Genomic DNA, 24,691 nt, shown 5'->3' with positions numbered 1-24,691 from the left:
GCTATGCTCCTTTCCATCCAAATCAGCATGATCACGCGATGATTATTTCTGCTGCCTCTGCTCCGGAAGAGATAAGTGACGTCGGAGGGGGGCTGGGCCGGCAGACACAGGGATTTGTGGCAAGGTCCTGCGATGATTGCAGCTGCCGTCCACCCCCCCTGACGTCACTTACCTCTTCCGGAGCAGAGGCAGCAGAAGTAGTCATCGAGGGACCTTGCTGCATTTCAGCGCGGCTGCCGTACATATTTCAGAGCAGAGTTGGCAGCCACGCTGAGGTGCCATTTTCAGCAGCGTGGGAGCTTCCGGACCTGGTCGGCTGTGCACCCCCTTGAAGCATGCACCCGGGGCGGACCGCCCCACCCCCACCCCCCTTGGTACACCACTGGAAATTGGGACTAATAGTTTTTGTGAAATTTGTAATTAAGTCCCATAAAGACTCCAGAGTCACTTGTGCTGGCTTATCCAAAATTAAAAGGCTTTGCTGACTATAGAAATGCTCATCCTCAGAGGAATCAAGTTCTAAGCTTTACTCCAACTGGATGTCTTCACCTCCCGTTGCTGAATCTACCCCGGTTTCTCCTGCAGAGGCAACCTGAACCAGGGGCTCTGTCTCCAAGCTCTCCGGTGGTAAGCTTCTTGCTTCAGGGGAAAGTCCTTCCCCTATCTCCGAGGTTTCCTCTTCCCCTGGAGAACTGGTAACTCGGGGTTGCAGGGGTGGGGCTCTCAAGTCGGGGCTGAGCGTGGTATCTGGCCCAGGAGAAGCGACTCTGGTCTTGCCGTGTCCAGGCGCTCTCAGCGGGCTAACTTCCAGCATTGCGACTGCAGCTCCCTGCGTCGCTGCAACAGCTCATCTATGTTGCCAAAGGTCGGCACATTGGGGCGCTGCGAGGCGTTAGCGGCACTCCTGCCTCTCCTCTTCAGCATCAGTTAAGGTAAGGCACAAAGGCCATCAGTAGAAAGAGAACAAAAAGTTCTGAGTGGAGCGGGTCAGATGCTTTCCTCTCAGCACTTCTGAACCACGGCCATCTTGGAATCTGTACCCTGGGACTTTCTTTCTTTCTCACTCCTTGGCTGTCTGTCTGTCTCTCTGGCCCCCTGTCTGTCATTCTTTCTGTTTGTCTCTCTGTCTCTCTCCCTGGCCCCCTGCCTATTTGTCTCTGCCCCCCTCCAAGCAAACCAAGATTGCTGCCTGCCCCCACAGCACACCCCTCCCCCCTAAAGCAGCCCCTTTTCCTTCTCCCCTTCCACTTTTTTCTGTCTGTCTCTCTCCCTGGCCCCCTGCCTATCTCTCTCTGGCACCCTGAGCAAACCAAGATTGCTGCTTGCTCCCCAGCACACCCCTGCCCCCAAAGCAGCCCCTCAGCACCTCGGATGCCTCTCAGCACCTCGAAGGACACCCTCCTGCCGTTGCTCTCACCGCCGCATGCACCACAAGCCACCGCATGCCACACGCACCTCAAGCTGCTGCGCGCCGCAAATGGAACACAGCACGGAAGCAGAAATCACGGAGGCAGGGATCACGCCGTGTCAGTTGCACATATGCAGGTAAGGATTTTATTATAGAGGATGGTTTAGTTTGAGGGTCTGAGCACTTTACATTTCAAAAATTTTATTTAAAGAATGATGTAATTAAGTTCTGCAAATTAGTTTGAGTATATTAATTGAGGGATAATTAGGGGACAGGCTCTAAGGCTTCTTTGCCTGCATTGGAATTTGTCACAGTCTCCTACAAATTCCTAAAAATGACATACACTGTTATAGAATACACCCAACCCATGCAGAATTTTGGTGTGGGCATTTAGACTAGGTTTGGGTTATCAGACGTCCGGATTTACCCAGACATGTCCTCTTTTTAGGTGTCTGGAAGGGTTTTCAAAGCCCAGCAGTTTGCCCAGGTTTTGAAAAGCGTTGAACTCGGTGCTGCGTCTGGAGGGCCTTTGCACATGTGCGATGCGACGTGATAACATCACATGATATGTGCACATGTGTGTGATGTCATCGCGTCACATCCACACATGTGCAGAGACCCTCCAGATACAGCCCCGAAGAGACAAGGTTCGTGTGGCACTGGGATTGGGGGTCAAAACAGGGCGAGGTCACACGTCTTCTTTTTTTGAAGAACCTTGACTAGGTTTTAATTGGTGTAAATGGTCGCACCCAAATTTTAGTTATAGGGGCTGGCCTTACTTTAGGTAAGTGGTTCTTAACCTGGGTTCGACCGAGTTCGGCGGAGGTCAAAACACACCTCCGACTCATATAGCGCTTCGGTCACGTTCAATCATCTATCAGTTATTCAGTGATTTTGATCAAGACTGATCGTGTACTCGGTTTCTTGATCTATCAATCAACAGCAGAAGTCACACTGATTTGCAGTAAATTTCATTATTATGTTATTATTCGAAATATAGGAGAACTTTTTTGTTTTCAAAATTGATATTATTTTTTCCCTCACTGTATACCTATGTTTTGAATTTGTAAAAATCATATTTTATTTTTCCAATAAAGAAGGGTTCGGTGAACACGCATATGAAACGGGTGGGGTTCAGTACCTCCAACAAGGTTAAGAACCACTGCTTTAGGCATAGTTCATAGAATAGCCCTAAGCATGTATTTTCCTATACTGATTTTTCGGGCAGCATATATAGAATCTGGCCCTATGTGACCCTATCATAAGAAGTGGAAAGACTCAAATTTTCTCTGTTCCTTCACAACAAACATTCCATTGATTCATTTACGTTTCCTAGCTTTCCTTATCACTCGTGTCATCAGATTTGTGTTTCTTACTAACTAGAAAATACTGATTTTAGCTAACACTGCAATTATTCCAGTTTTTCTTGTATTGAAAATTCCTTCTGGTGACATGTAACCAGTTTGGGATGGAAACTTTATTGTTCGATAAACACAGGAACATATGTCAGTGTGTGAAGGTGACCTTTAAGCAAGACTCAGTGAAAAAGCAGAGTATGTTTTAAAGAAAGACTGACTAATGTATAACTGTGTGTTTGTATAACTGGGAGTAGGTTTACCCGAACATGTCCCCTTTTTAGAGGGTATGTCCGGGCGTCCGGATGGCTTTTCAAAACTCGGCACTTTGTCCGGGTTTTGAAAAGCAAATCGCATGCGTGGATGCTCTCCAGACCAAGACAAGCAGGCTGGGGGAGTGGGGCTAGGGACGAGGCTGTGGCGTGGTGTGGGCGTAAAGGGGCGGGGATGAGTGGAACTATGCGGGGCGGGGATGAGTGGAACTATGCGGGCCTGGGGGGAGCGGGTCTAGGGATCTGTATTTTACATATGTAAAATCTGGTAACCCTAACTGGGAGGGGAGTGCGGCCTAGCAGTTAGAGCTGCTGCCTCAATTCTCTGAAGTTACAAGCTCAATCCCAGCCAGTCACTAAACTCACCATGGCCTCGGGTACCATTGTTAGATTGCGAGCCTACAAGGACAGATAGGGAAAAATATTTAAAAGTATCTGACAGTGGCATAGTAAAGGGCACTGTCTTGGTGGGGCGCTGGCACCTCTCCACCCCCCCCCCCATGCCATGCTCGTGCCCTCCCTTCCCCCCTCCCCATACCTCCTTAAATCTTTGTCAGCACAAACGACTTCTCCGGCCTGCTGCTCGCGCTGGCCTGGCTCCCCTCTGACATCACTTCTGGGTCACGGGGCCAGGAAGTGATGACAGAGGGAAAGCCAGTGCTGGTGCTTCTGTGACTGAAGGCCAGGCACTGACACAATGCCAGAAGAGAGACTAGAGTTCCCAAACCCAATGAGCTGAAATGGGAAATTCACAATGGCCATCTAAGTTTGCTCAATTCTATAACTGGTGCCGAAATGGGCAGGCATGCATGCAGGTGTACCAGGTGCTATCTCTATGGTTGCACCTAAGGTCTGTTGTGCATAACTGCAAGGGGGCATCTGCATGGGTTATTTTTCAAATGCTTTTCTTATGTACTTTAGTTTTTAATTACGGTAGTTCTTCCTTCTATGTTTTCTTCTATGTACTGTAGTCTTAATTAGATGTGAACTGAGTTGAGCTCCACTGGGAAATGACCCGTTATATAAACCAAAGATTAGATTGACATGTTGACATGAATCACGCCTCTGGAGACGCCTACTAGCGCCTAACATCACTTCTGGCATTAGCCACGCCTATAGTGGCATTAGGCGCCAGTAGGCACCTCCAGAGGTGCAATTCTGGCGCTGTTTGTTTAGGTGTCAGTAGGCACATTGAATTTTTTACTTTATTTTTATTTAAAATGGTGTTTCCCTCTTAACTTAAGCACCAGTAGGGGCGCCGTTTATAGAATTTCCTTCTAGCTGTCTAAACATACTCCCCTCTCCTTTTACAAAACCACGAAAGCAGATTGTAGCACAGGCCAGCGTGCTGACTGCTCTGCGCTGCTCCAAATGCTCATAGGAACGCTGAGTGTTAGGAGCAGTGCAGAGCATTCAGCATGCCGGGCTGCGCTAAAAAACGCTTTCACGATTTTGTCAAAGGGGGGGGGGGGTTAGTAAATGCAAACATACCCCCCTCGTTCACCAACGTGTGGCACAGGTTTTAGCGCCAGCAGCGGCGGTAACTCTCCAACCCTCGTAGGAATTCTGTGAGTGCCAGAGCAGTTACCGCCGCTGCTAGCGCTAAAACCTGTGCTATGTGTTAGTAAAACAGGGGGATAGTGAAGAATATCTGAGAACAACAGAACATAAGAATAGCCTTACTGAGTCAGACCAATGGTCCATAGCCCGTTCTCACGGTGGCCAATCCAGGTCCCTAGTACCTGGTCAAAACCCAAGGAGTAGCAACATTCCATTCAGAATCCTAAAGAATAGCAAGATTCCGGAATCCCAAAGAGTAGCAACATTCTATTCAGAATCCTAAAGAATAGCAAGATTCCGGAATCCCAAAGAGTAGCAACATTCCATTCAGAATCCTAAAGAATAGCAAGATTCCGGAATCCCAAAGAGTAGCAACATTCCATTCAGAATTCTAAAGAATAGCAAGATTTGGAATCCCAAAGAGTAACAACATTCCATTCAGAATCCTAAAGAACAGCAAGATTCTGGAATCCCAAAGAGTAACAACATTCCATTCAGAATTCTAAAGAATAGCAAGATTCTGGAATCCCAAAGAGTAACAACATTCCATTCAGAATCCTAAAGAATAGCAAGATTCCGGAATCCCAAAGAGTAGCAACATTCCATTCAGAATCCTAAAGAATAGCAAGATTCCGGAATCCCAAAGAGTAACAACATTCCATTCAGAATTCTAAAGAATAGCAAGATTTGGAATCCCAAAGAGTAGCAACATTCCATTCAGAATCCTAAAGAATAGCAAGATTCCGGAATCCCAAAGAGTAACAACATTCCATTCAGAATTCTAAAGAATAGCAAGATTCTGGAATCCCAAAGAGTAGCAACATTCCATTCAGAATCCTAAAGAATAGCAAGATTCCGGAATCCCAAAGAGTAACAAAAGATTCCGGAACCCCAAAGAGTAGCAACATTCCATGCTACCGATCCATGGCAAGCAGTGGCTTCCCCCATGTCTTTCTCAATAACAGACTATGGACTTTTCCTCCAGGAACTTGTCCAAACCTTTCTTAAAATGCTATCTGCTCTTACCACATCCTCTGGCAACACATTCCAGAGCTTGACTATTCTTTGACTGAACATGCTCCTAAGAATTTCTAAAATTCAAATATTCTTAATATGAAAGGTCATAAGTGGATGGTGGCGGTGGGGGGCGAATAGGGTTCACAAAGCAATCTTTTACTCCCCTTTTTTTCAGAATTTAAGTTACTGCAAGAAAAGGATGAGACAGCAATAAAGGAGTATTTTGAGGATTAAACTAATTTTAGGGATGCTGTGTTCATTTTAAATTATCGTGGGGATAGATATAATGCCGGACAAGGTGACTTTATTCTATCTTTTTATCATTTGTTTACTTTAAATTTCAAAGTGCAGTGAATTAGCATAGAAATTAATTTGCTGGCTCCTAAATACCTTGGTTGTGCAAGCAAGCATGAGTAATTTGTTATGAATTACAATACAGGGTTTGCTGACACAACACAGGGCAGTTCTGGCCTAGCCCGTACAGGGCTGAAATCACATACACTAAAGACTGAGACAAATCCAGAGAGCTCCTGACTCACTCCATCGTATTGCTTAGACCGAAAAACTCATACTTAACAGTGACTTAGAACAAGGGCTTTTTACCTCTGGTCCTGACCAGTTCGATCCTTGTTCTCTTTTAATACAACAGGAACAACAAAAATCTGCCAATGGGATTACTGTACCAAGAAACTGTAGTTATTGCTTTGCTGCTTGACTGAACAGTTCAGTTATAGAGTCTCAAAGACCTCTCCGGGCTCCACACGACAACAGAAAGCAAGAGACAGGTGTGTGAAAGAACAGGTAGATAAGGTAAGAATAGAGCGGATAGTGCAGCTGGTTTTAAGAAAGGTTTGGACAAATTCCTGGAGGAAAAATCCATAGTCTGTTATTGAGAAAGACATGGGGGAAGCCACTGCTTGCCCTGGATTGGTGGCATGGAATATTGCTTGGGTTTTGGCCAGGTACTAGTGACCTGGATTGGCCACCGTGAGAACGGGCTACTGGGCTTGATGAACCATTGATCTGACCCAGTATGGGTGTTCTTATGTTCTTATATGAGCCAAGTATAGGACAATCAACCCGTTGTAACATCACTGATGAGGTTGGCTCCGAGGCACTGTGGGATGAGGCATTATGACATCACAATCTCAGCTCTGGAATGTCGCTCTCATTGGGGTTCCGGAATCTTGCTATTCTTTGAGATGCTGGAATGTTGCTACTCCTTGGGTTTTGGCCAGGTACTAGGGACCTGGATTGGCCACCGTGAGAACGGGCTACTGGGCTTGATGGACCATTGGTCTGACCCAGTATGGGTGTTCTTATGTTCTTATATGAGCCAAGTATAGGACAATCAACCCGTTGTAACATCACTGATGAGGTTGGCTCCGAGGCACTGTGGGATGAGGCATTATGACATCACAATCTCAGCTCTGGAATGTCGCTCTCATTGGGGTTCCGGAATCTTGCTATTCTTTGAGATGCTGGAATGTTGCTACTCCTTGGGTTTTGGCCAGGTACTAGTGACCTGGATTGGCCACCGTGAGAACGGGCTTCTGGGCTTGATGGACCATTGGTCTGACTCAGTAAGGCTTTTCTTATCTTCTTATTGATACACCATTCAAGGCTCATATCCCACTTGCATTAGTTTTGAGTTCAGTTTGATCATGTCGCCCCTTTTTTCCCCCATGAATCGCATTGGTTGCCAGTCCAGGTTCGTGTGAAATTTAAATTTGGTTGCCTTTGTTATAAGGTATTGTTTGGCCTTGCACCTAACTATCTTGTGGATTCATTCACATTTGTAAATTCAAAGCAGTCTTGACGCATGCATGCTGTATTTACCTTTCCTTCCACCAAAGGTTGTCAATGTAAGAAATATCACCAATGTCTTCTGTCATTTCAAGCTGCAATATGGGATAAAGATTTGAATTCTCTTAGTAGCGACCTCTTGCTCATATCAGCATTTTAGAAGCCAATTGAAAATGTATTTGTTTACCAGACTTTTAGGAAATTAATATATTTAACTGTATATGTGCAGTTTTTTATTCTTCCCCTCCTTTACAAAGCTGCGCTGGCGTTTTTAGCGCCAGCCGTGGTGGTAACAGCTCGGATGCTCATAGGAATTCTTTGAGCGTCGGAGCTGACGCTAAAAACCACATTATACTTTTGTAAAAGGGCGTGTGGGTCTATTTTGTAAACGGAATAGAACTTTATGATATAGCAGAGGCGTCAAACCCCAAAAAAATGTACGGTGGCCTACTGCCCACGCAGGCAGCGAAACTTGACCACCAATTATCCAATCTACTGATGACGACAACAGATTACAAAACCTTCAGAAAAGAAATTAAAACCCTGCTATTCATGAAATCCATCAAGACCAACTGAACTCCACAGGCAGTATTTCAGTCCCCCAAAGTAACCCGCCCAACTATGTAATCTCTTCTGGAATTGTCCAGTATGGTCTCAGGGCTTAAAGGTCTCCCGTACGAAGCAAGACTAGACAATTTGCAGCTCTACACTCTAGAGGAGCGCAGGGAGAGGGGAGACATGATTGAGACGTTTAAATACGTCACCAGACGTATAGAAGTGGAAGATGACATCTTCCTTCTTAGAGGCCCCTCAACCACAAGAGGGCACCCGCTCAAACTCAGGGGCGGAAAATTTCACGGCGACACCAGGAAGTATTTCTTCACGGAGCGAGTGATTGATCGGTGGAACGGGCTACCAGTGCAGGTGATCGAGGCCAGCAGCGTGCCAGATTTTAAGAATAAATGGGACGCCCATGTGGGATCCCTAAGAGGGTCAGGGCAAAACACTAGCTAATCTTAAGGGGAGGGTCTATAGTGGGCAGACTTGATGGGCCTTGGCCCTTTTCTGCCGTCATCTTTCTATGTTTCTATGTTTCTAACCTCTAATGTAATGGCAGAATAAAAGTCACTAATGTAATGTAATATAATATACTCGTGGATGGCTGGTGTAGGTGGCAACAGAAACAAAAAGAGGGGAGTCCAACCTTGTCTGCAGTGAAAAAACCAACCAGGAAAAAACAAGCCAAAACTGCAGATATTATTGTGACAACCAAACTATATATTAAAACCTTTTTACCAAACAGGGGACCCAACACGGTCCGTGTTTCGGACAGCCTTCATCAGGGGTCCATGGTAGAAAAAGGAAAAAACATATTCTAGCGATTTTTACTATTTACAGTGACTCTCGGTGTTACATAACATCAGTTTGGCTTTATTATATACATTTGTTGTGACATATGTTTTTTCCTTTTTCTTCCATGGACCCCTGATGAAGGCTGTCCGAAACACAGACCGTGTTGGGTCCCCCGTTTGGTAAAAAGGTTTTAATATATAGTTTGGTTGTCACAATAAATTTTGCCTACATCGTTGTACATATCTGCAGTTTTGGCTTGTTTTTTCCTGGCTGGTGTAGGTGGTCACCTCTAAATTATATGCACATACCTGCCTGTTATGCTAGTATTTGATATAAGAAAATAGTCACCTAGTATCTTTTATAGAATAAACTCCAGATATATTGTTTGAGAGCTTCTATACTGCTACTAATGACTGCGGAGTCAATTCAGAGCGATCTACATGAGCCTCTGTTAAGGTATCATGATACATGAGCTTCTGTAGAGATGTTACCATACAGAGTTGGATAGAGCTTCTGTGTGCTGTTATGATACAGAGTTATTAATACCGGCATCCTGCCATAATCTATCATCCTACTTATGCGCCTTTTTGATGTCTAAATAGAGGTACCCTTTTAGACTTGCTCTATATACTGTACAGCAGGGATCTCAAAGTCCCTCCTTGAGGACCGCAATCCAGTCGGGTTTTCAGCATTTCCCCAATGAATATGCATTGAAAGCAGTGCATGCACATAGATCTCATGCATATTCATTGGGGAAATCCTGAAAACCCGACTGGATTGCGGCCCTCGAGGACCGGAGTTGCCCTTGCCTGACCTAAACCCTTAACTATTGCTGTAGGACAGGGATCTCAAAGTCCCTCCTCGAGGGCCATAATCCAGTCGGGTTTTCAGGATTTCCCCAATGAATATGCATTGAAAGCAGTGCATGCACATAGATCTCATGCATATTCATTGGGGAAATCCTGAAAACCCAACTGGATTGCGGCCCTCGAGGACCGGAGTTGCCCTTGTCTGACCTAAACCCTTAACTATTGCTGTAGGACAGGGATCTCAAAGTCCCTCCTCGAGGGCCGTAATCCAGTCGGGTTTTCAGGATTTCCCCAATGAATATGCATTGAAAGCAGTGCATGCACATAGATCTCATGCATATTCATTGGGGAAATCCTGAAAACCCAACTGGATTGCGGCCCTCGAGGACCGGAGTTGCCCTTGTCTGACCTAAACCCTTAACTATTGCTGTAGGACAGGGATCTCAAAGTCCCTCCTCGAGGGCCGTAATCCAGTCGGGTTTTCAGGATTTCCCCAATGAATATGCATTGAAAGCAGTGCATGCACATAGATCTCATGCATATTCATTGGGGAAATCCTGAAAACCCAACTGGATTGCGGCCCTCGAGGACCGGAGTTGCCCTTGTCTGACCTAAACCCTTAACTATTGCTGTAGGACAGGGATCTCAAAGTCCCTCCTCGAGGGCCGCAATCCAGTCGGGTTTTCAGCATTTCCCCAATGAATATGCATTGAAAGCAGTGCATGCACATAGATCTCATGCATATTCATTGGGGAAATCCTGAAAACCCGACTGGATTGTGGCCCTCGAGGACCGGAGTTGCCCTTGTCTGACCTAAACCCTTAACTATTGCTGTAGGACAGGGATCTCAAAGTCCCTCCTCGAGGGCCGTAATCCAGTCGGGTTTTCAGGATTTCCCCAATGAATATGCATTGAAAGCAGTGCATGCACATAGATCTCATGCATATTCATTGGGGAAATCCTGAAAACCCGACTGGATTGCGGCCCTCGAGGACCGGAGTTGCCCTTGCCTGACCTAAACCCTTAACTATTGCTGTAGGACAGGGATCTCAAAGTCCCTCCTCGAGGGCCGTAATCCAGTCGGGTTTTCAGGATTTCCCCAATGAATATGCATTGAAAGCAGTGCATGCACATAGATCTCATGCATATTCATTGGGGAAATCCTGAAAACCCGACTGGATTGCGGCCCTCGAGGACCGGAGTTGCCCTTGCCTGACCTAAACCCTTAACTATTGCTGTAGGACAGGGATCTCAAAGTCCCTCCTCGAGGGCCGTAATCCAGTCGGGTTTTCAGGATTTCCCCAATGAATATGCATTGAAAGCAGTGCATGCACATAGATCTCATGCATATTCATTGGGGAAATCCTGAAAACCCGACTGGATTGCGGCCCTCGAGGAGGGACTTTGAGACCCCTGCTGTACAGTATGTGCAGTTACTCCATGCTTTCCTTGTAGCTACGAGACACAATTGGAATGGAAGAGAGACATGTCAATCAAAATTAGGCGCCATTTGTAGAATTGCGCCTAGTGGTGCCTAAATCAACAAGCTCCAGTAGATGCCGTAATGGGGTTTTCTTTGTCTAATATAGCCGCACCCAAACTCCGCCCTTAACCATGCCTACTTTTCATGTAGGCGCCTTAGTGTAGACACCTACTGTGAGGTGGTAGATGCCTACCAGCTAATTAATTTTTGTAATTGTTTTTTTTAATGTTGTTTTCAATCATCAGCACGAATTAACCAATTCAAATTTAAGTTAAGCACCTAACTTGGTAGGCGTCCTGATCAAGGCACATACTGGCAACTTTTATAGAATCAGGACCTTAGAGCCTCTTAAGTACATATTTTTGCCGATCGTGCTTGTTAATGTAAAAATTAACATGGTATCCGCAGAAAGAAAAAAAATCCCTGTTTTAGAGACACACTAGAAATGGGCTTAGCATACAGAAAAGTCCTGCATTGTAATACGCTAATTCCATTTCTTAGTAAAGAGGCCCTTAAGTTAGGGTTACCAGACACCCGGGAAACACCAAACATGTCCTCTTTTTAGAGGGATTTTCAAAACCCGGCATTTGTCCGGATTTTGGAAAGCCCGGACAAACTCCGGCTGCATATGGAGGGCTTCTGAGCATGCGTGGATGATGTCGCACACCTCCGCACATGCTCCAGGCCCTCCAGACACGACCAGAGCTCGTCACAGAAGAGAGGAGGCTTGCTGGGGGCAGAACAGAGCGGGGCTGGAGGTGGAACAGGGCAGGGTCATGTGTCTGGGGTTTTCCTTTGTAAAATATGATAACTCTGCCTTAAGTTATTTGATTCTGATCTTGCATGGTGCAGTGAGTTGCTTGCATATATACGGTAAGTGACATATTTTACAATATCAGTCAGCCAGACCCTTGTTATGTTTGCTTTCTGTATTGGCAGGTTATAAAGCAGTCCATGATATCTGAAGCTCCTCGAGATGGATTCTTTGTTTCGGAGTGAGGAAATGTGTCTGACGCAGCTGTTCATGCAGGTGGAGGCTGGGTATTGCTGCATTGCTGAACTTGGAGAGCTGGGACTAGTGCAGTTCAGGGATGTAAGTACCAGGTCCTGATGGATGACTGGAGAAACTAAGGAGGTGTGTCTTTCATAGAACCAATGCAAGGGTATTGGATGTTCTTCAGCCTTTCACCTCCTCTCAATTAAAGTTCAGGCCCCTAGGCCTCTGAGATATTGATAACTTAACAATCACCATCCCAGAAAATAATGAGGTGTCATACTTTGTTTCATGTATCTATATGCCTCTCTATCTTTCTGTCTTTCTCTATGATTGTCTGGTTTTCTCTCTGCCTCTGTCTCTCTGTGTGTATATCTCTTTTCTTTCTCTTTCTATGTGTATTTCTACCTGTCTGTTTGTCTCACTATCTGTTTTTCTCTCTCTGGTTCTTTGTCTCTCTATGACTCTGGTAAACATTTCATTTCAGGAGGGTCTTTATCGTGATGGCTGGTTTTGAAGAAGAAAGGTGCCGATTTAAAACAAATGGCTAATTTTCGTCCTATTTTGGTGGTTCGTTTTTTATGGGAAAAGTGTTAGAGAAAATGGTCTTAGGGCTTGATTCACTAAGCAAACCGATCGTGTACCAATCGGTTTGCAACCCCTTTGCGACCCGATTCCCCTCCGACCCAATTCACTAACCTCTGTCCCGATCATCCTCTGATCCGCGCATGCAAATGAGGGGGAACGGCATTCAAATGATGGCAGGCAGTGATTCACTAACGAAAACCCTGCAACACCGACTAGGCTGGCCATTTACAAACAATCAACTGCTGGGGACCAATCATTCACTGCTTTCTGACTGCCATCTCCTGCTCTCTGCCTGCTGTCTACCCCGACTTTCCAGCTGTCTGCCCCCAACTCTCCTGCTCCTTGCCCCAACTCTTTGTCTTTTTTTCCTGCTGCCCTGCTCTGCCCTGAATCTCCTCTCCCGTTCCATGCCCCGACTCTCTGCCTTTTTCTCCTGCCACCCTGCTCTGCCCCGAATCTCCCGTGTAGCTCTCTGCCCCTGACTCTCCTGCTCTCTGCCCGAAGTGCTGCCCTGGCCTTCCCCTGCAGTGCGAGCCTATAGTTTTAACCTGCGGGTTTAAAGCGGGTTAAAACCATGGGCTTGCTGGGCTAGGTAAAAGTTTTTTAAAAAAGTCGCTACTCTTCGACGCATGCGTGGGGATCGCTACAGAGTTATCGGGTGGTCGGTTGGGGGTATGATTCCGATTGCCCTCATTTGCATCAGGGCGATTTGTGAATCAGCCCCCGGACATAGATCAGATCGGATCCCTCATGGATCAGATCCGATCCGTGCCCTTAGTAAATCTAGCCCTTAGATCAGTTGATTAACTTGTTAAGAAGGTGGGTTGTTTAAATCCTTATCAGTTTGGTTTCAGAAAAGCGCATAGTGTGAAACTCCTGTTAATGTCTGTGGTGGATGTTTTATGGCAGGGTAAACAGGCAGATAGACAAGGGTGACCTGGTCGACGTTGTATATCTGGATTTTCAGAAGGCGTTCGATAAGGTTCCGCATGAACGACTACTTCGAAAAAATTAAGAGCCATGGAACAGAGGGTGAAATACTCACATAGATTAAAAACTGGCTAGTGGATAGGAAACAGAGAGTGAGGGTAAATGGACAATACTCGGACTGGAAGAACCCATGGGGTGCCGCAGGGCTCGGAGCTTGGACCCGTGCTCTTCAACATATTCATAAATGATCTGGACATAGGTACGATGAGCAAGGTGATTAAATTTTCAGATGATACAAAGTTATTCAGAGTAGTGAAGACGCAGGAGGATTATGAAGATCTGCAACATGACATAACCACGCTCGAGAAATGGGCAGCAACATGGCAAATGAGGTTCAATGTGGATAAGTGTAAGGTAATGCATGTCGGTATCAAAAATCCCATACACGAATACAAGATGTCCGGGGCGGTACTTGGAGAGACCCCCCAGGAAAGAGACCTGGGAGTACTGGTCAACAAGTCGATGAAGCCGTCTGCGCAATGTGTGGCGGCGGCAAAAAGTGTGAACAGAATGCTAGGAATGATTAAGAAGGGGATCACCAACAGATCGGAGAAGGTTATCATGCCGCTGTACTGGGCCATAGTATGCCCTCACCTGGAATACTGTGTCCAGCACTGGTCGCCGTACATGAAGAAGAACATGGTACTACTCGAAAGGGTCCAGAGAAGAACGACTAAAATGGTTAAGGGGTTGGAGGAGTTGCCGTACAGTGAGAGATTAAAGAAACTGAGCCTAATCTCCCTTGAAAAGAGGAGACTGAGAGGAGACATGATTGAAACATTCAAGATAATGAAGAGAATAGACTTAGTAGATAAAGACAGATTGTTCACCCTCTCCAAGGTAGAGAGAATAAGAGGGCACTCTCTGAAGTTGAAAGGGGATAGATTCTGTACAAACGTAAGGAAGTTCTTCTTCACCCAGAGAGTGGTAGAGAACTGGAATGCTCTTCGGAGTCTGTTATAGGGGAAAACACCATCCAGGGATTCAAGACAAGGTTGGACAAGTTCCTGCAGAACCGAAACGAACGCAGGTAGGGCTGGTCTTGGTTAGGGCACAGGTTTTTGACCTGGGGGCCGCCACGTGAGCGGACTTCTGGGCGCGATGGACCACTGGTCTGACCCAGCAGTGGCAATTCTTATGTTCTTATAGGTATGGGCCTTAGTGAGACCTTTTGTTTGGTTTCTATTGATGTATCCAGTGCACTTGATTCTGTGGACTTAGATCTGATGTTGTAGAAGTTGGAAAGATTAGGAGTGGGAGGTGTAGTATTACAATGGTTTAGATCTTACCTAACTAGCTATATGTTTCTGGTGTATGATGGTGTTAAGGCTTCAATAGAGGCTTCAGTGGGAATGGGGAGTCCCACAAACTCAGCATTATCAGCATTTTTGTTTAATATTTATGTGGCATCAATTGGGGAGGTGTTTGATCAGTTGCAAGTTCATTATCGACAGTATTCTAATGATATTTTGTTTTTCTTCCCAGTCAATAAATGGGGAAATGATTTGCAGTTGTTTTGGTATCAATGAATGTTGAGAATAGAAGAAAGGATGAGAGACCCTGGTCTGTGCTTGAATGTGGGAAAACCAGAAGTGATGTTTGATGGATGGAGTGGAGAAGAAAAATTGCCTGATGTATGGGAGTGCAATTACCAGTGAAGAAAGAGATGGTAGTAACATAGTAAATGACCTGAACGGTCCATCTAATCTGTTCATTAGTTAGACCCGTTAAAAATACATGATTAGATTAACATGTCTCTTCTTTGATATTTCTGGGTCATAGACTGTAAGGTCCACCTGGTAGTGTCCTAGGTTCCATCTAATCAAGCCATTGTGACATCACTGCTGAGGTTGGCTCTTAGGCATTGGTGGAATGAGGCATTATGACATCACAATCTCAGCTCTGGAATGTTGCTACTCTCTGGGTTTCTGCCAGGTACTTGGGGCCTGGGTTGGCCACTGCTTGAAACAGGACACTGGGCTTGATGGACCTTTGGTTTGACCCAGTATGGCAGCTCTTATGTTCTTATGCGAGCCAAGTCTAGGATAATCGAGCTTTTGTGACATCACTGATGAGGTTGGCTCTTAGGCATTGGTGGAATGAGGCATTATGACATCACAATCTCAGCTCTGGAATGTTGCTACTCTCTGGGTTTCTGCCAGGTAACATGGTAGCATTACTATGACTGTAAAGTCCACCTGGTATTGTCCTAGGTTCCAAATGCTGAAGTTGCCATCCAAGTCACTCCAGCCTATCCTGTTTGCAGGATATCTACTATAAAGTCTACTATAACATCCTCATGTTCCAAGTTAGTGGAGTCCCCATCGATGCCCTCCCCAGCCCAATCCTATACCAAATCATTACATATGGGACACAGACGGTGCAAGTCTGTCCAGTACCGGCCTTAGCTCTTTAATTTACATTCTTAGAGATCCTCTGTGTTTATCCCACGCTTTTTTGAATTCTATCACCATTTTCCTCTCCACCACTTCCCTCGGGAGGGCGTTCCAGGCATCTACCACCCTCTCCGTGAAAAATAATTTCCTAACATTGCTCCTGAGTCTTCCTCCACGCAACTTCCAATTATGCCTTCCGGTCTAGTTTTACCATTTTCTCTTCTCTGGAAAAGACAGTGCTGGGGGTTTTATGGGTCCCAGGTTTGACTATGAAATGGCAGATTAAGACTGTAAAGACATGTTTTGGTCAACTTCATATGTTGTTCAGTTTGAGACTGTTAATCTCGTTTTGATTGCAGGTGGCCTCTACCATTGGATGGCTCTGGGCACCAGGTTTTGACAGGCATAAATGCTGGCACCCAAAGTTGGACACGAAACCTGCACCGAGCTAGTAATTTATAAAAGGTGCTTGGCACAGAGCGCCCTTTATAAAATACTAGTTTAGCATAGATTTTTCTGGTGTCTAAGTTTTGGTATCATTTACTGAATTTCCCTCTCAATCCTCTGTTGCCCCAGGTACAAAAATTTAGATTGTGAGCCCACTAAGGACTGAGAAAGTACCTGCATATAATAAATGTACAGTAAACCACTTTGATTCTACCATAGAAAGGCAATTTATTAAATCCATGACCCGTAATAGCACATATCTGTAATGGTGTACCCTTGCTTCAGGGTCCCAGAAATGGAATGTTGAAATGTTTCAGGTCAGGTCTGAGATGCATCAGGGGGTCGCGTGGAATGCCATTGGTACTACATAAAGAATATTGACAGGGCTCTAGGGAGGGAGACTTGGACACAGATTAGAGGATGTTTTATTTGTCAGGTCTGGGGAAGGGGGGGGGGGATTGGCACTATTGCGTAAGCTTCATAGGAGCATTTCTTGTTGCTAGTTATGGGTAAATAAATTTCCTCACTCCTTTATATACAACCCCCCCCCTCTGTTCAGTAGGATTTTCGTTATGATGCAAATGCGAGCACGTTAATTGATTGCACCTTATGCATATTTAACATAGGATTTAATTATGCATATTAAGCCATTCTCTCCTTTTTTTTTTAGCTAAATGCAAATGTGAACAGTTTCCAAAGAAGGTTTGTGAATGAAGTAAGAAGATGTGAGGCCATGGAGAGAATCCTCCGTGAGTGCTGATTTCATCTCTCAAAGACTCACAAATCATTGCAGCTAGGATGACCATTTATATCAGAGGGCGCTAGGTGAAGTTTGCCCCAACCATCTTTTAAAAAGATGGTCTTGTCTCCACTGCTTTTCAATATATTCATTAGTAGGGTTATCAGACGTCCGGATTTTTCCGGACATGTCCTCCTTTTCGAGGACATGTCCGGGGGTCTGGATGGCTTTTCAAAACCTGCACTTTGCAGATGATAACCTGATTCTTTTCCCTACTTCCCCGTTAAATAGCGACCTCACTCATCTTCTGTCCTGTTAGCAGGCATTTGTTGAATGATTATTAAACTAAAATTGAATCCGATAAAACTACTGATTGCAGGGTGACAGGATCTCTTGCCTTAAGCATTGCTCCCACTGACCCTGTTTAATTTTCATTATCTGGGTGTTTGGTTCAACTCAAATCTAACCTTTTCGCAACAAATTTCCAATACAATCAAGTCAGGTTTCCTGGTGTTACGTTCTCTACGCACATTGCCAAGTTTCTTGGATTTTCCATCGTTACATACAGCCATATGTGCTCGTCTCATCTCATTTCACCGATGAAAAGTCTCCAGGCCCTACAGAATCGCGTAGTCTGTTTTCTTTTCAAAGCATCTAGGTACAGTCGTGCATCCCCCGTACTTTCCTGTCTTCTTTGGTTACTGATTCCTTACAGAGTAAAGTTCAAAATCCTAATGATCCAAAACACCGCTGTCCGCCTTATATTCGGCTTGAAAAAATGGGACCGTGTGACCCCTTTCTACCACAAACTTCATTGGCTACCATTGGAATCCAGTCCTATTTAAATTCGCCTGTTTCTGCTACAAAACAGCCCCAAACGACATCAACCCACACTTCATCCTGAGTCACAGAAACAAGAACTCCCGCAGAATCCCCTCCCTAAAACTCTGTCACTCCAATAAATTCTTCGACAAAACCCTCGCCTTCCAGGCCGCCAAGCTAAACCCATGGATAGCCCAATTAATCCTCGAGGCTCCAACCTACCTCGGCTTTAGAAACTATTCAAAACACACCTCTTCCAACGCCACGACACTTAATGGCCCCACTCATAGAATCCCCCCTCCCCCTCCTTTTCTTCTCGCCCCACCCCTTCCCCCCTCAACCCACCTTATCCTTCTCCCCAATTTTATCTTCTCCGCTGCCTGCATCCCTGCTCATTTTAAACCTAACTCCATGCAATTCTGCTCAATTATTTCTTAACTATGTTTAATTAATGTGAACCGCATGTAACGTTGCATGTAACTATAATTAATTAATGTAAATTTGTTCAACTATTCCTAACTGCATGTAATCCATGTGAACCGCCTAGAACTCATTGGGTATGGCGGTATACAAGAATAAAGTTATTATTATTAATATTGGCCTGTCAAGCTTGATGGTCCTCGTCAGGCTCACTTAGAATCTACAAGAGGAATAGCTCTTTATCTTTCGGTCCCTTCTCTATGGAACTCTCTTCCAGACTACATCTGTCTAGAATTATTTTTATTTAATTATTTATATACCACTTATATCCATGGTTTTACATTCAGGTGCTTTATCATATTTCCCTATCTGTCCTGGTGGGCTCAAATTCTATCTAGAGTACCTGGGGCAATGAGGGGATTCAGTGATTTGCCCAGGGTCACAAGGAGCAGCGAGGGATTTGAACCCACAACCTCAGGGTGCTAAGGCTGTAGCTCTAACCACTGTGCCACACACTCCCAGTAGCCTTTTCACGTTTTAAGACTCTCCTAAAGGCTCACTTCTATGACTGTGCTTTCCGAGCAAATGAGTGTAATTTCATGTGCTTCTTTTGAATGCTTTGCTTTCCTGTCAATTTCACTGGTGTTCTTTTCTTCTTCGTTGTTGATTTTATTTTTTGTAAACTGCTTAGGTCCTTCTAAGTGGTATCGCAAACCTAAAAAATAATAAAATAGGTCACAAAAGTTTGCATTCCTATTGGTTCCTCTTATGTGCATTCACACTTAGTCCCATTTTTTTCCGGAATATCTCATCAAAACTCAATTTTCCTTTTTCAGGGTTTCTGGAGACTGAGATGGAAAATGACAAGATTATGGTACAAGAACTTGAAAAGCACCCACTGACCCCTTTACCTCGGGAAATGATTGAACTAGAGGTACAGTATTCAAAGCTACCAATGCAACCAGTAGGGACATCCTTGGCGTGGTGAGAAAGACCCCGTGCCTGTAGGGAATCTTGTGATGGATGCACCACACCAGGCTCCAGGCCTGGAGGGGTCCCACAGCCTAAAGATGATCCTGTTGTATGGCCTGGCTGTCGGAGGGAGGGAATTGTAGGGGAAAAACAGGATCCCACCTCTTTGCTATACCATCTCCTTCCGAAGACAGGCCAGGTTATTAGAATTACTTATGGGCCTAGCTGCTAGGAAAGCATGGTGGCAGTGGTGCAGGTGAACCAATTTCATCTTCTTTTATTTAACTTCTGTCATGTCATTTTCTAACCACATATTTTCTCTTTAGTTTCTTGTTTATGATGCCCGTTATTTGCAACTAGCACAATTACAATGCTAAAAATGACACAAACCAAAATGCACTTTGTTTGTTCTGAGTGGAAGGTAAAATAACACAACTCAGTGGTAGTCCCTCTACATACTTTATTGTAACACAATGACTTGGCTCAGTTTGATTTTACTCATCTCAACATGAATCATATTTCGGCTTAAGGGCCTGTATCAGGAGTCCAGAGAATCTTGACATAAAAAGCTCAAAACCAGCAATGAACACTCCAAACAGCTGGGCACTTAAGGTAGTCATCAGGTATGTAATCTAAAACAAACCACAGCCGTGGCCTACACATGGGTTTTACAAATCTGTGCAGTGGGTGCGGCTTGCTTAAATGGGGCATAAGAATATAAGAATTGCCACTGCTTGGTCAGACCAGTGGCCAGCAGTTTGCTCACGCGGTTGCCCCCAGGTCAAAGACCAATGCTTATCCAAAGACATTAAAACTCGTTGTTATTAGAGGAGTACCGTAACTGAACTTCTTAAAAAAATCATCCCCCTAAAAATACCTGAGCAAACTGTGGATGCTGATGGAAGGCACGGACCCATCACGTGGAGTCCGGTTGGTGCTGGCCGTGGAGCATAGGCCCAGGCCCCTCTGCGTGTGCCGCTGTCCGACTCCGAAGACATCTCCACTAGCAGGCACTGCTTCCTCAAATCACGCTGTACAGGGCAGGAGCGATGTTTGCGATCTCATGCCTCGCCCCGCACTGCTTCCTGAATGGCTGCCGTCGCGAGAACTGATAGCCGCCAATCAGGAAGCGGTGTGGGGCGAGGCTTGAGATCGCAAACATCGCTCCTGTCCTGCGCAGTGTGATTGGAGGAGGCAGCTATCTAGGAGGTATTTACCAGCAGGGAGGGCGGCGAGGGAGGTATTTAAAGGGGTGGGGTGGATGATGTATAGGCCGATGTAGGTTTAAAAACTCTTAAATAAGCCGTGGCTAGTAACATGGGGCGGCTTATCTAAGAATTTTTAAACCTAAATCAGCATTTCCTGCGGCCTATACATGGGGGCGGCCTATACATGGGGAAATACAGTAAATAAATATGTAATGCTGAGACCCACAACCTATTAAAATTCATGTGAAGTTAATCTAAAGAGTAGGTGTTTTTTTAGTAGTTGGTAAGTCGGCCATGTGCCGCAGATTTGGTCTCTCTCTATGAAGTTGATGCCGCAAGAAGGTATTGAAGCATTGTTTAGATTATTTATTGTTTATATTGATTATGATGAAATGGTATATGATATTTTGATGGTTTATTTGAGTTATTTAGTGTTTTATATTTTCACCTCCTGAGGAAGTGAAGCTTGAGTCGGGGGGAGGGGGGAAGACTTGTGTTTCTACTCTAGCACCCGTTAATGTAACGGGCTTAAAGACTAGTGCATGTGTGTATATATATATACAGTGTAATAAAATGCATTAATAATCTGTAGCTCAGAATGGGTTACAAGCCAACACTCACCACAGTGGAATACATTTAGACAGTATAATGACTATATAGCAACTTAAGCACAAGTTTAAAAGAACAGAGAATAGAGGACAAATTGGAAGGGGGCATTTAAGGGAACCGCATTGGTCAGAACAGTTGACAATGTAGTCTCTTGAACCTAGGCTTAGCAATTAGAGGTGGAAGGGATTTCTAGTTGGAGAGGAGGGTCTTCACTGCTTTCCGGAAGGTCATCAATGAGTTCTATAGCCTGATTTGCGTGGGAAATTGGTTACAGAGTTGAGGGATGAAGTGGCTATAGGAGCGTTTGTTGGGAGTTTCTGACAGGAGAGACTTTCCTGGGGGGATGCACAGGCGTTTCTCTGTTTCAGAGCAGAGGAGGCGGGTGGGGGTGTACAGGGGTAGCTTGGATCCTATGTAGGTTGGTGGCACAGATTCTTTTATGTGTTATTACAAGGGCCTTGAATGCGCAGTGTTTGTTGATCGGAAGCCAGTGCTCTGTGCGGAAGGCTGGGGAGATGGGGTCATAGTAGTTGAGGTTGTGGTAGGAGGAGGATTGCTGCATTTTGCACACTCTGGAGCCATTTGAGATTCTTTTTGGCAACTCCATTAAATATGAAGTTGCAGTAATCCATCCTGGAGAGAACATAGGCATAGAGTCTGAGTTGGGTTAGGTCCGGTTTGGAGATGTAGGGTTTGATCCTTCTCAGTTGGCGGATCTGCTGCCTCATCTCTGTCAGTTTAATGGTGCACAGGAGCTGTTAACTCTATCTATGAATAGGGCTACCAGATTTTCCAAACGGAAAAGGAAGACGTCTGGTAACCCTATCTATGAAGCATCTCCAGTTTGCACTGGCCTAAGGAAAAGGAGCCATGCAGGTCATCAAACAAATGGAAGTATAAGGGACTGTTACTAAAATATAAAGCTGGCATTTCACAGCCATTTTTATCATTAATTATGATCCTATCAGTGGTATTAATTCTGCAAATGCATCAGGTTTTCAGGATATCCCTAATGAATATGAATGAGAGAATTTCCATATAATGAAGGCAGAATTCAAGCAAACCCATTCATTTATAGATTTCCTTCTTTTTTTGAACAGACTGTTCTGGAAAAACTGGAAAGTGAGCTACAAGAAGTTAATCAGAACCAGCAGACTCTGAAACAGAACTTTCTGGAATTAACAGAACTAAAACACCTCCTAAAGAAAACCCAGGATTTTTTTGAGGTAACTTTGATTTATTGTTTAAGGATGTGGTCAAGATGATTAAAATAGTAAGTTCAAAAGAGGTTTGGAAAAGTTCCTGGAGGAAAGGTCCAACCAAAATTATTGATCAGGTGGGCTTTTAAGAGCCATTACTTATCCTTGGAAATTACCTATGAGAAACAGATCTACATTTTGGAATCGGTCAGGTACTCGTGTCACAGACAGTATGCTGGGCTCAGTGGACCTGGTTGTCACGACAGGCCTTTCGCTATGTTCTTATGTTTACTGGAGCAAAGAGATACTAGATTTTGAAGACGTGTCCAGGGGTACGGACAGCTTTTCAAAACCTGGCACTTTGTCTGGGAAAGCCTCCTCGAATCATGTCAGGCAGAGAGGAAGCCTGCCTGGATGCCACGTGATGATGTCACGCGCATATGGGACTTCTTCCCTGCTCGACAAGAGCAGGCAGCGGGGGGGGGGGGGAGAGGAGGAGGGCTAGGGCGGGATTGGGCATTACAGGGTGGAACTGGGTGGGTCTGGGGATGGGTCTAGGGGTCTGGATTTTTCGATTGGAAAATCCGGCAACCCTATGTAAATCTCTTAGGTTTAAGTGGGTTAGAAATTATATATAAAATTGTGTGTTTGAAAGTTGGGAGGGGTATCGGACATCATGGGGAGGGGATCAAGCAACAGCAATATGAACTCCTATTTTGCTATTGCATTGCATAGAAATTCATGCAGTGCGTAGTGAGGAGGTGCGGTCCGCCTTGGGAGTGGTCTTCCTAAGAGCGTGGCCTTGTCCCTCCTCTCTACCCCTCCCCCCACTCCTCTCCATGCGCGCCCCTTGCCTTACCCCCCCCACCCCCACCCCGGTACTTTTTTTTTTTTACTTCACTGGTGCGAGGTTGCTGCCCACTTCAGAATTGGCACGCACGCTGGTCTCACTTCCAGGACCCGCGCCTAGGTGCACCGACACTGACGTGGGCATGCTGCTCATGCCGGAGAAGTTTAAAAGGTATGGGGAAAGGAAAAGGGGGTGCGAGTTTGAAATGGGAGGGGGGCAGGGAAGAGGGCATGGGAGTGGCGCCACCACTCCGGGCACCGCTCATCCTTGCTGCGCTGCTGCATTCATGTATGATGAAACAGACATCTCTGTGCTTGCCACGTCACCATCAATATTTTGAATGGCTTTTCTTTATGAAATGGCTGCTCCTCCTGCATGTGGTTAATTATAGCAAACGGGGTTAAAGGATATTTAACAACCACTTTATATTATAATATTTGGCTAATAGATGTGAATCATAGTAACATAGTAACATAGTAGATGACGGCAGATAAAGACCCGAATGGTCCATCCAGTCTGCCCAACCTGATTCAATTTAAATTATTATTATTATTTTTTTTTCTTCTTAGCTATTTCTGGGCGAGAATCCAAAGCTTTACCCGGTACTGTGCTTGGGTTCCAACTGCCGAAATCTCTGTTAAGACTTACTCCAGCTCATCTGTTGTTCTATTGACCTTTGATACTCAATTTTTGGAAGTCGATATGGGGACATATCAATAACATACTGGAATCATCGATTCCATTAACCTATTATGTTCTTATGTTCTTAGTCATCTGTGGGACACCATTGCATATTAAACCACCATTGGACTGGACCGGGATTGCCATGCAAATGGTTCCCCACAATTGGAAAAATCGGGATTGGCTTAGTTTTACCTTTTGGTGGGCGAATTTATGTTTGCGTTATAAGTATGAGAAAATGAATTCTGACATGTTGGGGCATAATAATTTATTCAGATTAGTTTGAGGTCCATTAACAACTTTTGTTACTTCGGTATAGTTGTCTTTTACCTTTAATTTCCTTTAGATTTATACACAGATCCAGGGAAGGGGGGGGGTTTCCTCCTTTGTTTTTTTTCCTTGACTGAATGTACTGGAAGGGGGGGGGGGGTTATTCATTTTGTATTGTTACTGATGGATTGTAAGTGCTGATTCTGATTATGAGTGTATGTATAATTTTATGCACTTTGTAGTAGCCTTGAACATTTGCATGCCAAAGCAGCTCCTGATTGGTGAGGCCTGACTTTAGTGCAGGAAGAGGCGGTCGGAGCATACAGCAAGTGATTTCCTTCACTCACCGGTGCTCCGGCTGCTCTCTCCTGTCTCTCCCGCTGCCCTCTCCAGTTTCCCCCCACGAAAAACCGTATTCGCGGTTTTTCAAGATTCTCGGGGCT

At 45.0% G+C, this 24,691-nt stretch overlaps 1 protein-coding gene across 3 annotated transcripts in view; it reads left to right on the top strand.

Moving 5' to 3' along the window:
- Positions 1–6,165: 6,165 nt before the first annotated feature.
- The window catches only part of ATP6V0A4 (ATPase H+ transporting V0 subunit a4), a 90,705-nt gene continuing 72,179 nt past the window's right edge, over positions 6,166–24,691 (top strand). Inside the window, exons 1-5 of one of the 3 annotated variants that reach the window (XM_033952981.1) lie at positions 6,166–6,422; positions 12,003–12,156; positions 17,149–17,227; positions 19,296–19,393; positions 22,349–22,474. In XM_033952981.1, the coding sequence (XP_033808872.1) occupies positions 12,040–12,156; positions 17,149–17,227; positions 19,296–19,393; positions 22,349–22,474 (420 nt within the window). In that variant the 5' untranslated portion in view covers positions 6,166–6,422; positions 12,003–12,039. The remainder of the gene's footprint in view (positions 6,423–12,002; positions 12,157–17,148; positions 17,228–19,295; positions 19,394–22,348; positions 22,475–24,691) is intronic. The other 2 variants (XM_033952980.1, XM_033952979.1) reach the window with 2 other exon arrangements.

The sequence above is a fragment of the Geotrypetes seraphini genome, chromosome 7, assembly GCF_902459505.1.
Source record: "Geotrypetes seraphini chromosome 7, aGeoSer1.1, whole genome shotgun sequence".
Lineage (NCBI taxonomy): Eukaryota > Metazoa > Chordata > Amphibia > Gymnophiona > Dermophiidae > Geotrypetes > Geotrypetes seraphini.
This window is presented reverse-complemented; position numbering and strand designations above follow the sequence as displayed.